Consider the following 17,154-nt stretch of genomic DNA (forward strand, 5'->3'; position numbering starts at 1 on the left):
CTTGCTTGCAGCTCAAATTGTTAAAGAAGACAAGAAGAAGCAGCAGCAGCAGCAGCAGCAGCAGCAGCAGCAGCAGGCAGCAGAATGAAGAGAATATGAATTCATCATCAGTGACTCCTGCATGTTGACTGTTTTGTGCCACGAGAAACTCTTCCCCTGCATCACAAGAATTGTTGTATTTGCATAAGTTCCTTCTTCTGTAATCATCTTGCATCTGGTCATCCTGGCTTTATGTTACAATGTGTAGAGCTGGTTTTCTGAACTTACCGAGGGTCATACTTGCTGTTCATTAATAGAGAAACAGTAGTATGTGTTATTTATCAACTCATGAAGTCATAGTTTGTCACTCTGTCCTCATCCATTTCAAAGACTATACATAAACGTGTCTCGGAAAAAAAAAAAGTGTCAATCAAATATTGATAATAGTCAAAGAAAGTAACACTATTTATGAAATGTGTTCATGATTGGTAGTCCTGTTTGTCAATTAACAGAGGGAAAGATTTGATTATAATGTTTGGTTTTGTTTGTGTGCATACAAAGGTCAATATATTTGCTTCAAAAACCCCAAAACACTGAGTGGTTTCCTTCAAATATAGCGGTGGTATTATACAACAGAAATAGTGCAATGGTGCAGCTCCTGAAACATGATTACTGTACAAACCATGGTATACAGAAAATGTAAAACGCATGCCTATGATACTCTGAAGTCTAATGGAATGGACAAAAGTTGTCGGGGGCTTAGTTTTATTGTAGCAAAGCCTTGCTAAAGCCAAAGGTGTAAGGCATGTGCGTAATGTCCACGCCACACACGGATGTGTGTGAAGGGCTGAAATAGCTGGAATGTCCTTTTAACACAGGGGACATGTGTCAGAGAAGTGGAACACATGCTGGTTTACATCTAGCAGTGAGGGAGTGACGCATCGTCTCAGTTATCCCTTTGATGACTTAGATGTAAATATTTCCTGTGCCCTCTCACCGTACAGCTGCGAAAGATCCAACCAGCCTTGTACGTGTCACCGGGTCTCTATTAACATGACAAATGTCTCACAGCGTCTCCATTTCTGCCAGGTGTTTTGACACGTGGTTTCACCAAAATTCATAAATATGACAAGGCTCAGAGTTAATTAGGACTTATCAAATTTCATGTCTGTTTCTTTATACAATCACAGAGGTTATTTTTCAGTCAACACCAAGTTGCAGCTCACTACACAAGTGAAGGGAGCCAGCAGTGGTAGACAGCATGACCAAATGGCAGCGTTTATCACTGAAGCTGAAAACATTATCAAGGACAGTCTTATAAATATTTACAGGTTTTTAAAGTTCTGCTTGTACATCTAACATGTCACTCCTGAACATGTTTGAATGGGAAACTTAGTGAAAATTATTTAACAAGAAAAATAGTCTGTAGTCATGCTAGCAGCTCTTGGAGGCTGCACTTTGGCAAAAACATGCTTTGAGGTAAATATTAACATGCTCAGAGATGCTGGTTGTTACCAAGTATAATGTTTACTACCTATATGTTCACCATCTGATTTATCATGTTAGAACAAAGCAGAAAGTACAGCTAAGGTTGATGGGAATATCACTGGTTTTGCAGGTATTTTGTTTTATAAACCAAAGTACTGGACAAAGTTAGATTTGAACCCTATTATGGCTCTACATCAAAATTCAATATGAAGTTAAAACACTTCCTACTGAGGGTGAAATGAATTCACCAAATTTCATTCTAATTTTTCAAACAGTTCTTGAGATATTTCAATTTGGACCAAAATGTTAGACTGCCTGATTGACAAATCATAACCCAGCGTTTATAACACTAGTGTGGCAAAAAAAATTACTTTTTGCAATGTTTTAATTATCTTTACTGACAAAAGACTTTCAACCATTTCTCTGTAGCAGATCTCAAAAAGCTTGTTGCACTAAATGCACTGTTTTGTGGTAATTTTGTATCACACTTTTGGTGAGAATTAGGATAAGTCCCTGCTGTGTTCACCCAGTTTATTGCCATACTAAATTCTGCATCAAGACCTTTTTTTCCCCATAAGGAAATTGTGCAGCCTGTCAGAAAGGGCTTTTTTTCATCCAATGTTCAAAAACAGGATTATACTGAAAAGCTTCATTTTTCGGTTAAGACACATTGCAATGAAGAGTATTTTCTTTATACCCCTATGCAGCAACTTAACCTGGTAAAGCTGCAGTGAAATAGGAGTAGCATGAAAGGTGTGACATGACAGCAGAGTACAACAATTTCAGATATATGACAAAAGCATTAAAGGGTGCAGTGTTTTACATTTTAAAAACAAGAAGGTTAATAAAATGGTCGTATTCTTCCAATTTTATTCATTCATAATTTATAATTATTGTTTCTACTTGAACAGAATAAAACAACTTGGGGAGATCTCACATGAAAAAAAAAAAACTACAAATAAGATTTAGATTTTGAACTGAAATTAAGTGAGATACTTTTATAATCTGTATTATCCTGCACGTTTGTTTCTATAAAAGATAGAAAAAAAAAAAATCATAGTTTGGTTAAAAAAAAAAAATCACAGTATACAGTACATAGATTCCTCCCACAATTTGCACTTAACTAAAACGATGATGTACAACCACGTGTCGACATAAAGCCAAGAAAGCAAACAAAGGTAACGACAAATGGAAAACAGACTTTTCTTTAACAAAGCACTGTTGGTAGCCACTACAATTGAGGAGGTAGCTTCCTTTAGTTAGCATCCCATTCTTGATTACTTGTTTTCTGTTAAAATAATTTACATACAAAAAGAAAAAGCATAAAAAAACAGCAACCAAACTACTGAAAGATTTGTACATTTTCACCAGATGGGACATCAGACATGTCAAAACAATCAACGGACATTTTGGTTGGTGCAACAAGATTACACACCCAGTCGAGACGATGCCTACACGAGAACAGAAAATAAACCCACAGATTAGAATTAAATGGTGCGTTAAAAAAGGACAACAGAATGTCTTGTTGGTGGGAGAAAAGCGTTTCCCTACATTACCTAAATTCCTGAGCACTCACATGACGTGCACTTGTGGATACACGCTCCGAGGGTGTATCCACCTTAATGTGTACAGTCATGCTCCAGCACACTAAACATCAGTCGATCCCTCATCATCACACACCTTTTCATTCAGGTCAGCTCTCGAGGTGGAAAGAGATTACGTTAATATGCATCACAATATAATAACGCTCTTTAGGTGACCGATACAATAAAACCAGATTATACAGACAGAGGCGATACTGTAACTGATTTGCAGTGGAAGCAGTGAATTAGTTTAAAGGTAATTATTTTTATGTCAACCCTAAATCAGACTTATTTTACTTATTTTTGTATCATCATGCCCATTGATTTGGAATCCAAATTTTAGAGCCCAGAGTACCACACACACACAGAATATCCCCACACACTGTAGATACTTGTCCTTAAATATCTGTGGTTGAAAAATAATCACCCAAATTTCAATTAAAACAGTCCCATTTGATATTTTTTGGCACAGCTTATTCACTTTCTTGTTGACTCAGCTGGTTGCCAGTCGTGTGCTGTGTTCACATCATGTTGGAAGAAGTGGAAGAGTGGGATTACATTCACGTGTTTGACTTGGACAGTATTCATGTGTTTAACTTGTTGCTCAAAAGCCAAATTATGTTTAATGATAACGTTGAAAACAAGCAGGAGTGGATGTCAGCTATAACTCTTCTCACAGGTTCAGCCATGTGAAGAAAGATGATTCAGAGTTTTCGATATCCTGTTTCTTGCTATTTGTGAAGGTCAAATAAAGTTTGCTATATTTTCCTTTCAAGTGCTAGCAGGAGCTTGATATGAAGTGAAAATGAAGGAAATCTGAACATCAGATAAAAACTATTTGCACTTACAATGCGGGAAAGGAGATTTTTGTGTGTTTGTTGGGTTTGGTGTGTCTCTTTGCCTCATTACAAACTGATAATGTAGCTCATCAGTTAAGAAATCAAACATGATTCAAATCAAACAGCATGACGGCAAAAACGAAGAAAATAAAGCCCAGGCTTTAAATACTTTGAATTTCAGATTTGAAATAATAACCTAAAGTTACATGTGTGTACCGGTGGATGGAGGTCTCTTGGTGAATACTTGGGTTATACTGTATACTCATCATTCAAAGGCCACCTGAAACCATCTCCACCCAAACAATCCTGCTGCTCAAACATTAAATAGCAACGCCGCTCAAAACCACCAAGCGTAGTCGTTGCTAAAACAGTGATATCTGCTACTTTTATCACATTCTTAGTCTTGGTAATTTAAAGCAAAGACGTGTTTATTATAGACTGGCATATATGTATACCATTATCACACTAATCACAGGCAGGTAGGGCTGAAGTTATTGCTGACGTTACATTAATCCTCTCTGTTAGGTAAAGAACACCTGAAAGTTACATTCACACAGAAAAGTCTAGGGTGATTATTACATTTGCTACATTTATGTAAAAAAAAGAAAAAAAGAAAATCAAGGTATAAAATCAACAGTTGCTGTGAAGAAGCTTTAAAAATTGACAAGATGTATAACAATTAAAAACTAAAGTTAAAAAGCTTATAAGTACAGGTAAAACAGAGATATCACAAAATCCTTGACACGTACATTGAGGCTTGCATCATCATGATATCCAATCGAAAGCAAGAGGCAGGCACTGGCGGCAACGTTTTCCTTTTGCAGCTTCCTTTTGTCGACCGGCGTGTAACATGATGCGCTCAGTTCAGCTCCGTTTGTCCACCGCTGGGCAAAACGTACACTTAGAAATAGTCTCCAAGATCAACAAGCATACCAAGTTCCCTTTAAATGATGGGTTGCATCTCTGTTTACACAGTAATTACAAACATAAGTGCTGGCTGAATAGTCTTTTAGCAGGGTAGTTGGCACATTTTGTTGTTTGATATAAAAATGTAGCATCTAAATTCACATAACAGAGAGATCTGTGCACACAGACGTACTGGAGCTCTGAAGCATCCTTAGTCCTTGACTCGAGGTATGTTGTATGAGTAGTGTACAAGAGGAAGGCCTCTGCTCTGGCAGAAACAGGCTCTGCTGCAGGCCTGAACCTGGTCTGAACTGTCCGACACAAACGAGTCCCCCTCGTCTGCATACTCAGACTGAGCAGAGGGTGTGCCGCTGTCTGCCCAAAACCCCTCAGTGCGCTGGCACACTGCAGCTCCCGCCAAGAGGGTGGGACAACTGTGAGACTTTACCAAGTGTCTACAGACTGTGGAGGATGAGGGGGAGGAGCAGGTACTAGCATGCAGTGCTGCCTCACACTGTTCACACACTACTGTCTCTCCACAAAGCTGTGAGTACACCCCACAGTCAAAGCCTAGATGAGTGGAGGAGCCTCCGTCCGTGAGCTCGGACCCTCCGCCACCATCATCTCTGTGACTTTCGGTACCAGCCTTCACCTCCCTGGTCAAACCTCCACAACCGCGTAGCCTCAGCCAGTCCTCCCTGAAGGCCGGGCTGAAGAACACATAGAGCACCGGGTTAAGGCATGCAGGCAGTGGGAAGAAAATGAGAGTGACAGATTTGGCGATCTCTGGGCCACCGGCTGTGGAGCCAGTCAGGAGAGGGGCGAAGGAGAAAGCTGCCACAGGGCAGAAGAAGATGCAATTGGTGAAGATCAGCCAGGCTACGTGGCGCAGGGCACCTGTCTGCTCCGGGTCTGCCAGCTCCACCCTGCCAAGGTGGCAGTACAGCTGAGTGTACACAGCTGCTGTGAACAGGTAAGCCAGCGCATTAAGCAGCACTAAAACGACTGTGACACTCAGAGCTGGACTCTCGCCACCAGCGAAGGGCAGGCAGAGAGGAGAGGCAGACTGGTTACTGGCGGTGAGGAGAGGCAGACAGGCTCCAGCAGCAGCCAGAAGCCCCAGGAGTCCGGCAGCGAGGCTGAAGCGTCGATCTCCTCTCCAGCATCCACGACGGCTGCCACCACTCCTCCTTGGTGACATTAGTACCTTCCCCAGAATCTCCCGCACGGCCACGCTGCGCTCCACGGCTGCCAGAGAAAGTAATAAGACTGCCCACTCCGACGAGAAGACGGCCAGAGCTCCTGTGATCTGACAGCCAGGCCCCATCTCCCACCACACACCGAACTCAGCGAAGGAGCCCCAGGTGGCAACGTCAAGCACGGTCAGCACGCCAACGTACAGGCCTGTGAGCAGGTTGGCCAGGGCCAGCAGTCCCATCAGTAGCCTTGCTGGAGAGATAGATGGGGTCAGAGAGTGGGAATGGCCTGCGGCTCGGTGTGTGGGGGAGAAGGTGGCTACCAGCACCAGGCAGTTAAAGACCAGGGACACCAAACAGATGAACCAAACTGTCAGACGAATCATCCAGTTGCCCAGGAGGTGCTCACACGGCTTAAAGGCTCCTGAACAAGGAAACAGCGTGGTTGTTAAAAAACAGTATTTCACTTATATAAAAGCTCTGAGTTAATATACAGACACAGAAGTAAAGAACAAATAAATGCTTACCTGGTGAAGGAGAGCAATGCATAATCATTGAGATTCTTTCCACATCCTCCCTGTCTAAAATGAAAAATGACACAATATTAATGTTAAAAAGCAAATCATAATCCAAAATTGTAGCCTTGACAAAAATCCAACAATCTTGTATCACTTTTATCTAACTGTCCATAAAAATGAGAACAAAATCTTCCAGAACCCAAATCTGGATTGTTTAGTACAAATATTTATTTTCCTCCAGTGTGGACTGTGATGGAGAATGGGTAATACAGATATTTATTGCTCAAATGATCTTAATCTGGGAAAAAATGGTTTGTTTGAGAAAACTGTAAACTGTTGTGTTTCAAGTTGTGCATCAACTTACACACAAATGTGTACAAACATGTTTCCTTCAACTTTACACATTTGTACATTTAACGTAAATTTATTTCATTTATTTACGATGTAGTTTTGGATCATTAGGAACATAGGAAACACATATTTGGACAATATTCTGATCACAATACATTTGGACTAATCTGAAAGATAACGCAATACATTTAATGTTGTGTGAACAGTTGAAAATAAAATATAAGAAAAGCTGTTAAATGTCTACATATGATATGTCTATGATAAACAATATTGTCAAGTGTAGTATGATATTGCACCTCAAGGCTTACATGAAATAATCTTCATAAAAAAAAACCCAACAAAATAGTTAAGCTAACACGCCAACTGTTAGAGGAAAAGGCTGTGACTGCAGCACTCCCACCTGTTGATTTCTTTACGTCATTATCATCGGAAGAACTCGTCAGTGAGTCACATCCAACAAATGCACAACACTGGTAGGCGTACGGGACAGAGATGGACCTACAAACAAACAAACAATCGTTTAGGAAAGGCTGAGAGAGCTCCGGTGTTAATACTGCAGATGCTCCAGATCTCAACACCAAATTAGGAAAAGCATAAATAATGTGTTTGCAGCAAATATTTGTCCCCTCTGATGTTATTTAATAATATTTGGATGTTTCCACTGCGTGTCTACAATTGTAGAGAAAACAGATTGAGCTGAAAGCCATCTGCCTGGATTTCTCATTAAATGCAAGAGAGGAGGTGGAGTTTGTCTCTGTTTGTGAGTCTGTCACATGAGAGTAACAAAAAGAGACAAGAGAAGAGGGGGAAAGAATTTTCTACATCATGTCTGCCCTGTTTGTGGCACATTTTCTGGCATCAAATATTTTAGATTATGTGAATGAAGTACTTAACTATAAATAATGCACATAGTTATGTACTAAAAGATCAAGTGAATTTAGGATCAAATGATAACACATGATCAAAAACGATATATTTAGTAATTGCAAAGAGATTTTATGCCCTTAACCTTTGTAAAGCCAAAAAACCTAAAAAAAAATGTGTTTAATAATTCTACATCCTTTCCTCAATACTTACTGAATAACAGGACAGGAAACAAAATGTTTTTTTCTCACCTGAGTTTGGGTAAGTTTCTCGCAGTCAGCACATTTTTCATCTGCGGGTTCCCTGAGAGTTTCAGTTGACTGAGGGAACTCAGTCCAGTTGTTGGAAGCACCGTCAGAGAGTTCATGCTCAGATCTCTGCAGAAAAACAATTTTACATGTGCAGTTTAATATTCTGTACGATACAGGCAGTCAAAACAGATGTTGGAGTTTAATTGCACTTGTTTTGTACTCAGTATGATTAAAAATATGGTATGGTCGTACTCACAGGTTGGTGAGTGCAGTGAGGGTAAGGAAAGCATCTCTGTGGATGACTTTGATTTCATTTCTGCTCAGGTCTCTGTAAAAACCAGAACAACAGCTCACATACAGACATGAAATATTTCTTTTACAGCATCCCATGTGTTTGTTTCTGTGTGTGTGTGTGTATGGCTGAAAGGACTTACAGTAAACGCAGAGCAATGAGACCTTGAAAAGTGTCCCTGTCAATTTGTTGAATGTGGTTGTGCTGAAAGCTTCTGTTGAACGCAAAGAAGAATTTATTGCTTTTTATTAAATAACATGGGATTATCTTTCAGTCTTTATAATAAATCTGTCTTTTAAACTGCAGCATCCGGGTATGAAATGATATCTGAAATGACTTCAAACACTCACATCTCCTGCAATCGAATGCAGCCCTGAAGAGATGGGAGCTCCTTGATCTCATTGTAGGACAGGTCTCTGATGGAGTAATGATTTTAAATGAAAGAATGAAGACAAACGTAGATCCACAATTTCCCATTTCACAAGGAGGACACTTTTCAGAAATGCTGCATTTTTAGCTAACATGGAAATCCAAATTGTTTCTGCAATGTAATGTTTCAGCATTAACGCAGCATACTTTTCATTTAATGTGTATTTTGTTGTTGTTACAAATTGTAAATTATAGTTTGTGTAAAAAATGTGTGTACACTGAAGTGATTAAAAATAATACAGTATAACAGTACTTTACCCATCATGCTATATAGAAATAAGAATTACTGTCTGGTAAATTGACAATTATCTTAGCTTAATCAAGAATAAATATATGAGAGATTTATGTTTCAGGTGCTACTGCAGGGAGCAGGACAGGAAAGTCTCTTACAGGGTACGAAGCAACTTGAGATCCTCACACAGATCAGCGGGGAGGGACGATATCTTGGTTCCTGATAAGGTCCTGGAAAGTAAAAACACTATCAGTCACCACAAAGACACATAACAGCATGATCAGTCAGAGATGCTGCATTCAGGTTCACTCACAGGCTCTCAAGGTTGTTAGTCAACGTGAGGATCGGGAAGTCCTGCATCATACTGGCCCCCCGCAACATTCTAGAACACAAACAAAACATAATTGACACAAGACACAAGAATGATTGAAACACACTGCAATGGTTACTTTTACATGTTTCAATAATCATTGACTGTTTGACTTGTTATTTAACTCTTCTTAAGAAACTGGGTCAGAACTTGTTAACTGATCTTTCAGGAGTTGTGTCTGACAGCGGGACTTACAGCGAGTGGAGGTCAGACAGATTCTGGAAAGCTGAAGCACCCACGAAGGACAGAGGGTTGTCATACAGATGTCTGGGTGGGCAGCGAGACAAGAGGGAGAGAGTTCAAACCAAAATTCATTTACTATGCAAGTATGGCACCATCTTCTGGACAATCGTCTACTGAGGCCTCACACTCGTATCACATATCAGCTGCCAGTTGTATGTGTGCTTACCAGAAATCATACTGTGCATTGTGCATGCTGGCATTTGTACAGATCTGAGCTATTAATGTGCAACGTCTGTTTCTAAGTAGTGTCAGTGGATCAGAGGGGGAATGTGACCTTACATGGTTCTCAACAGGGGGTTGTTGTGAAAGGCCCCTTCAGGTATGGAAGCAATATCATTGCTGTGAAAACCACTGCAGGAAGAAGGATAAAAGACATTGTACATGTTAAGACATTTTGTTGTATACAAAACCTGACATACAATAAAAGTCAAATCGAAACATGCAAAATCCAACAAGACTGATTCAAAATATAGAATATGGCTGGACGTTGTATAAAACACTGTAGGGCTTTACATTTTTAACAGTGAATATACTCTCTAACACTCTTTTTCACACAAAAAATGACCTAATTGACAGAGAAATGCAGTGAATCGTGTGTAGCTATAATAAAAAAACTGTTTTGTAGCTTAATAAAATAAAATGTAATAGACTGGTCTGTTCTGATCAGTATAGCACTTTTCATACAGTAGTTGTAACTCAAGATATACATAACAAGACATTAAAAATAACAAAACATTAAGATTATTAAACACATTTAACTTTTTTTGTTTAAACATTACACAAAAAATATTAAAGCTTAATAAAGAGACATATTAAAAGTCCTACAATCTATACGGTTGTTGCCAGTTGCTAGGAAATGCATTCTGGGATATCTAGCTTTTGCTAAGGATGGGAATTGATAAGATTGTATTAATATCAATGCAATTATTGATTTTGCTTATCAGTCTAACCCTGAACGATTCTCTTATAGATTCCTGATCAATTTTCTGTGTTAGGGTTAGGGTAATGTTAGGATATTAACCCTTCCAGTAACAGAAATGTAGGTATGTCCCTTTATCGAAGTAATTTAATTAATTAATTAATGAGTGACACTTACAGGGCTGAAAGTGGAAAAAAAGCCTGAACTTTTTTCTGTGCCCCGGGAGGTGGGGAGGGGTGGGGGGTGCTATGTATCTGGCACCATTTTAACACATCACATATATAACATTATTTGAAAATAACCCTTTTAACTATCTCGCCACTTATCTGCCATATTGTCAAATTGAACTTAGCATACTCTGACTACAGACAGGGATTAAAGCAAAAAAAAATCTTCTGACTGAATTTTTTTTCCTGACTAAGTCATAAACTGTTCACCATCTACCTTGTCATAGAAACCCTTTTACGGTCGCTTCCTAGGATTTAAGGTAAAACAAGGTGGAAACAGCTGAGAAAACAAGATTATATTTCATCCACTAACCATTGCTGCTCTGTTCTAGGTATACATGTTTAGAAATGGTTTGTATTTTATTTTAGCAATTTATGGGCTTCAGAAAATAGTTATTAACATTATAAAAACTCAAACGGCCCATCAGACCGTTGCAGTGACACAGAGAGGATTTTTATTTTTTATATATTTATTGCTCTCTTGCCTCAATGACAACATCCAGTCTCAGAATATGAGAAAACGGGTCATTTTTCGTTGGTTTGCCAGTGATTTTATCTTTCTATCTTTCTAAATATGAAAAGAAAATCTAACCATTTTTAAATTTCTGCTCATCACTATTTGACCAGGAAAAAGAACAAATTTATTTCAATTTAACATTTTGTATTTTAAAACAAAAATCGAGTACCCACCCGTTTTGTGGGTGGATTAAATTAAATTACTTTTTTTTTTACTCTGGTAGATTTTATTACACTTACAGTAACATTATGAGTGTAGTTGTCATCTCCAGTTTTCACCTGGTTCACTGTCTGTGTGAGCAGCACACACTGAGGACTCAGCTCCACCAGGTGAAACAGAGATTATCATCATAGACATAAAGAACATCTCTCATTAAAACTTTGCTTTCTTACATTGAACCAACCAAAACCAGCATAACGTTGCTGCCATGTACTTTAAACAGCACACAGGTGTTTAAGGCTGAGCTGCAGGGTTGAGTGGAGGTGTGTGGGGAAGCTAACAGCTAACACAACAGCGTCCTACAGCCGCTTACTGACGAGCAACTCTGTCCTCCATTCAGTGTCCGGACCCTTTATTCAGAACAGTGAGGAGGAATAAAGTAATAGTATTCCTACAGCAAAACAGACTCTCAGAGGAGAGCAGCGTGATGACAGCTAACAGCATCATTATCAGGCTAACGTTAGCTGCTCCTCTGTCTCTGTGGGGTGGAGCAGCAGACACACACACACACAGTGGTGGAGAGTTGTCACAACTTAACTCAGTCATTTAGATGCAGTAATGGTCTGCTTGCTTTCAACATCATTTTAACAATTTATTGATATTTGGAAATGTACCCGTGGGCTGCCCATGCCTGCTCTGTGTGTTTGTTGTGATAATAAAGTAGAGTATCACATCATATATTATTATTATTATTATACCTTTGTAATTCTCATTGGATCTGCATTGATCTCATATATGCTCACGCTGGGAAGGCCGGAGATCCGGCACGGCGCCGGAATACTATCAGCCATGCACTTAAGAGAAACATCATTGAACTATGACTAGGGTTTTTAGCCTTGAAACATGATATTAGCTCATTTATTTCCACTTGATAATTACATCTACTAGATGAGATCTTGGATAAATAACAGTTTCATAATATGATAAAATGATTTGTGTTCTTTTAAACCAGATGACAGTTACACAGACTCATACATGCCCGTATTTCAACAGTTCATTAAAACTCACAAACACTGACTACAGATTATAAACGTTACTCGACATACTACAGTTTTTTTAGTTCATAGCAATTTTGTCTCATTTCATTATTTTTCATTGACAGTCCAGCTTCACATACTGATGAGCAGACTGCTATCTGACTTCAGTATCAACACAATATATTTCCCTCAGGAAGCAGAACCAGGACTATATACTCACAGCTCTTTGAGTTTGGGCAGGGCCTCTATTGCTCTGGGGAAAACCACGAGGCTGTTGAAGTTAAGATCTCTGGGATGAGAGACACAGGAAGTTAGTCTGGTATTTTGATGTAAAAAATCTATTACCTCTAAACCACATTTAATGTTACATACAAAAAAAAAAATCTACTATTAAGAATTGCTAATAGCTGTCTTCAAAACTAAATATTAAAAACTAACCTGATAATAAGTAATGCTAATAAAATATAAGACTTGTTAGCATTATCTAATTTTTAATTATGTCAGCAGCAATAACAAATTAACTATTGGCCATTATAAACAGTTAAGATACATTTTAGTGATGCAATGATTAGTTGATTAACTGATTAGTTGCCAACTAATAAATTCATTGTCGATTATTTTGATAATCAATTAATTGTTTTGAGTTATTTTTGAGAAGAAGAACATATCCACATTCTCTGATTGCAGTTTCTCCAAAGTTCATATTTTCTGGTTTCTTTAGTTCTTTGTTTAAGCAAACAAAGGTTTTTGGGTTGTGGACAGTAGGTCATTTGAGGAGGTCACTTCCGGCTGTGAGAAACATTTTTCACTCTTTTCTGACAATTTATGGAACTAACAACAAATTGATTAATCAATAAAATAATGTCGAGATTAATCGATTAATCAAAATAATCATTAGTTACAGCCCTAATTAATGTACACATCCTTTGTCTAACCTTATCACATCCCAAAACACTGGATCCTCTTCCATACACAGAACATTATAATCAAGTGAACCATGGAGCTGAAACTAACTTTTTTTGTATTAATTGAGCAACTGTTAAGTCTTTGCGATGTTATAAAATAGTTCTGACAACATACAGTAGTGTCTGACCAACAGTCCAAAACCCAACATCACTAAATGAAAAATGATATAAAACAGAGAAAAGCAGCAAATCCTCACATTTGGGAAGCTGACACTTGCAAATGTTCAACATTTTTTCTTAATGTTGAACAAAACAATAATTAATTATTAAAAATGTTGATATTTGTGTTTACAACTTAATTACAGATTACACAACTATTTGTCCCTGTACTGCACAAGGAAGCACAATCAAATAAAGAGTTGACAGCAGTTTCACTAATAACACAGTATTGACAGTGTGTGTCAGTGACTGTTTTGGGTAAAATAAATAAATATATATATTTCACTGACAAATCCACTCCCACTCCTCACCATAGATATTATATAAAACACAAAGGACACTGTAGGCTACAAATCACCACAGGAAACCATAGCATTAAAGCCACGAGGCTGAAGGTAATATTTTACTACTGCAGAATTGCTTAGTTGCCACACATATCTCGCCTGTTGTAAACTGGGAGTGCCTTTACTGATTTCAATGTAGGGTCACTTTAGGCGCAGTATTGTTTGTGCTGCTTTACTAAGTAGTATAATTCAAATACTGGATCACATTGGATACCAGATAACTTTACTTTAAATGTCTCAGTTCCGGAACAGGGATGAAAAATTAAGTTTGTCTGCTATTAAAGTGTCTGTTGTACAGTAGCTGTTTTGCCATTAGGTAATACTGTCACTAAAAGATTTTTCATGGCTGTGTGGCAGGAGGAAGTGAGCAGTGGGAGGGCAGATTTGATAAGCATCATGTACTTTGCTCTATTTATCCTAGAGCAATTATAGGAGGAAGTGGACACAATGATGTCTGGAGGACCGGAGCAGAGGTGGGTGGGGGAGCTGTTAGCATACACAAACACGTGCGCACACACACACACAGGCTACTGTAGGACTGTGAACTTACAGTGTCTCCAGGTTCACTAGACCAGCAAAACAGTTGTCTCCTATCTCCTTAATTCTGTTGTTGTGAAGATGCCTGGAGAAAAGAAAACAAAGTTTTAATTTGTTTGTAATATGTCAGATTTTAATACCATGAAGAAATACGTATAAAAGCATATTTTAAAATTTAACATTGATTTTCCATTTATTGTGTAATCAAACCACTCTGGACTCTGGCTTTGCAGCTTTTCAATGACGTGGTGTGATTTGTCAATCAGGTGTCTGCACTGTATGTGTACATGCAGAAGGCTTTTCTTGCCTAACACATTCAAGGTCTTTTCTTCCTGTTTATCCTGACGTGTTTATACTAAGCAGCAATACCACTCACTGTGCCTGCGTGTGTGTGCTTGTGTGTGAATGTATAACAGCAGCAGTGAAAAAATGTCAGTTTGGAGCAATCCCTCTGATTTGTAATGCACTACATATTTATACACGTTTCTCTCATGGAACGCTTTAGCATATCCATTGCATAAAACAACAACATAATCTTGATTTTACATTACATCCCGGAGTCGTGCAACTTTTTCAAAGTGTCATTAACATTCAAATTCAAACCCCAGTGGCACATTTCACTGCAAAAACACAGCAGGGCATGAGGAGCAACCAGTTTTGTTGACTTATTAGCTGTAATCTGTGTAATAAATACTATATTTGTGTTTTGAATTGAGTTCGCAGTCACTCAGAGGATACATTCAGAGCTAGAGCACAACACAAGCAGAGGTACTTTGCATTGATTTGTGGTGACACAATAATGCAGATGACAAATGAACAACTAAATGCCAGGAATGGCTTTTTAATGTAGATAGGAGCATTCGCAGCATAGTCATATTTTACTGACAAGGTCTACACATACATATAATGTCATATAAAAACGACATTTTTTTTTTATTTCAATTTTCAAGATAGTTCATGAAACCCTTTAAAAAAAAAAATTTTAAAAGCAGAAAAAAACTGCCAAACAATTTAATAAAAAAATGTCAACACATTACACTATGACTGTATTTAAATAGCTGTGCGATGTGTGTGTGTGTGTGTGTGTTACAGAATTTTTGCAACTGTTGGCTTGACACCCAATGACTTTCGTTCCTTCAACGAGGCCCTCAGGTCATTTTAGCACACAAGACAATGTTCTCAGTCAGTGTGCCTGGTTAATTAAAGTATTAAAAAAGTACATCAGCAGGTTGTTCCTGCTCAGTTATTTAAGTGTGCTGATCAATTAAGAGTACAAGCAGATATTTTCTGGCTCTACAGTGGAGGCTCCCATTAATGCTGCTAATATGTAAGAATTTTAGTTTAAAACATTCAAAATTTAGCTAAAATTATGAACAGAATGTGAAGTAGTAACAGTTTTGACATCATGTCAAAGACATCCGTGTATTGTGTTGCAGACATATCTACTGAAGTTAGCAGGCTAACCAGCTAGCCCAACTGTCCTGTCTTTGTAATACCACTTTGTACCATAGGAAGAGATAATAAGTCACTGTTGCATCCACTCTGAAGAGGAAGTGCTGCACTTAATCTGGGTTAGATTTATTCAAGCAAACGTTAGCTTAACGTTAGCACTGAATTAATAACTCTATCATACTTAGTCAAAGTCCCAGTGACCTTTATTCCCAGCTAACAGAGCACTTAAAATACACAACTGAATCTGCACTAGAGTCACAGAACATAAGGGACACCCCAACACTGTCGATATACTGCCCCCAGTTGGTTTGATGTGTGGGGTAAGGTGGCCAGTTCTTACAAATAGCATATTTGATGACTCAGACACCTATTGTTATACAAATTCTTTAAATTAATTATGTTCCTTTCAAGTTGCCTGACCAGTCAGACAGTAGTCCAATAGATATAAAATATTTAACCTCAGTCTGAACCAAAAATGAGAACAGTATCTTAATATTACTTACAGCACAACTAGACTGGTGAGGTTTGCAAAGGCGTTGTCCGGTATGTACGAGATGCGGTTGAGTGCCAATGTCAGAGCCTGTAGGTTCGCCTGGTGTCTCAGAGAACCAACGGGGACCTCCGTCAGGTTGTTATCATCCAACCACAGGTGGCGCAGTTGCTGAAGGCCTTCAAAACTGTCCTCTGGGACCGTGGTAATATGGTTTGCATCCAGACGACTACAGAACAGAGGAACAAGGAAAAAAACTCATATTGATCAAATTAATATGATGTTTAAATGGACAAAGACTTTTTACACTGACAAAACACATCTGTCAAATGTACACTGAAGAAAAGTATTCGTAATAAACTGTTGCTGTTTAGAGATCTTTTATTATTCTATACTTCTTTTGTTTTTGTTACTTTTTAGGTTAGTGTAATGGTTTGAGTTTGAGTGTATTTATATGCAAAGACTAAAAAAGTACGCACAAGCAACAAAAAGAAGCTTCGATGTGCTTTACTGGTTACTTCTACCTAAATTACATACATACATAAACATGAAATAAAAACCAAGTGACACTGGGATTATGAATGGAATTATAAAACCAAAATTAAATCTCTTTCTCTAGGAAGAAAAACATTTTAACCAAATAAGAATAATAATTTCATAAATTTGGACCCCTGTATCTGACTGAAAAATTGCTTGTTTGTCAGATATTTTGGAAAATGAAAATAAAATGATTTGGAATATTTTCCTCCTTGAATTGTATCTGAAATACAAAAGTCCATATTTGGAAAATGTTTTATGTAAATATAA

The 17,154-nt window shown here is 38.1% G+C and overlaps 2 protein-coding genes across 2 annotated transcripts in view; one reads left to right on the top strand and one right to left on the bottom strand.

The window, feature by feature from the left end:
- The window catches only part of mybpc3 (myosin binding protein C3), a 33,292-nt gene extending 32,767 nt beyond the window's left edge, over positions 1 to 525 (top strand). Inside the window, exon 31 of the mRNA XM_062430108.1 lies at positions 12 to 525. Coding sequence (XP_062286092.1) covers positions 12 to 88 — 77 coding nt within the window. The 3' untranslated portion in view covers positions 89 to 525. The remainder of the gene's footprint in view (positions 1 to 11) is intronic.
- A 1,800-nt stretch (positions 526 to 2,325) lies between these two features.
- The window catches only part of lgr4 (leucine-rich repeat containing G protein-coupled receptor 4), a 34,550-nt gene continuing 19,721 nt past the window's right edge, over positions 2,326 to 17,154 (bottom strand). Inside the window, exons 5-18 of the mRNA XM_062423437.1 lie at positions 16,361 to 16,576; positions 14,419 to 14,490; positions 12,621 to 12,689; positions 9,821 to 9,892; positions 9,494 to 9,565; positions 9,242 to 9,310; positions 9,087 to 9,158; positions 8,618 to 8,683; positions 8,410 to 8,481; positions 8,232 to 8,303; positions 7,976 to 8,101; positions 7,261 to 7,358; positions 6,519 to 6,572; positions 2,326 to 6,415 (exon numbers count right to left, since the gene is read on the bottom strand). Coding sequence (XP_062279421.1) covers positions 5,007 to 6,415; positions 6,519 to 6,572; positions 7,261 to 7,358; positions 7,976 to 8,101; positions 8,232 to 8,303; positions 8,410 to 8,481; positions 8,618 to 8,683; positions 9,087 to 9,158; positions 9,242 to 9,310; positions 9,494 to 9,565; positions 9,821 to 9,892; positions 12,621 to 12,689; positions 14,419 to 14,490; positions 16,361 to 16,576 — 2,539 coding nt within the window. The 3' untranslated portion in view covers positions 2,326 to 5,006. The remainder of the gene's footprint in view (positions 6,416 to 6,518; positions 6,573 to 7,260; positions 7,359 to 7,975; positions 8,102 to 8,231; positions 8,304 to 8,409; positions 8,482 to 8,617; positions 8,684 to 9,086; positions 9,159 to 9,241; positions 9,311 to 9,493; positions 9,566 to 9,820; positions 9,893 to 12,620; positions 12,690 to 14,418; positions 14,491 to 16,360; positions 16,577 to 17,154) is intronic.

This window comes from Scomber scombrus, chromosome 1, assembly GCF_963691925.1.
Source record: "Scomber scombrus chromosome 1, fScoSco1.1, whole genome shotgun sequence".
Classification (NCBI taxonomy): Eukaryota; Metazoa; Chordata; class Actinopteri; order Scombriformes; family Scombridae; genus Scomber; species Scomber scombrus.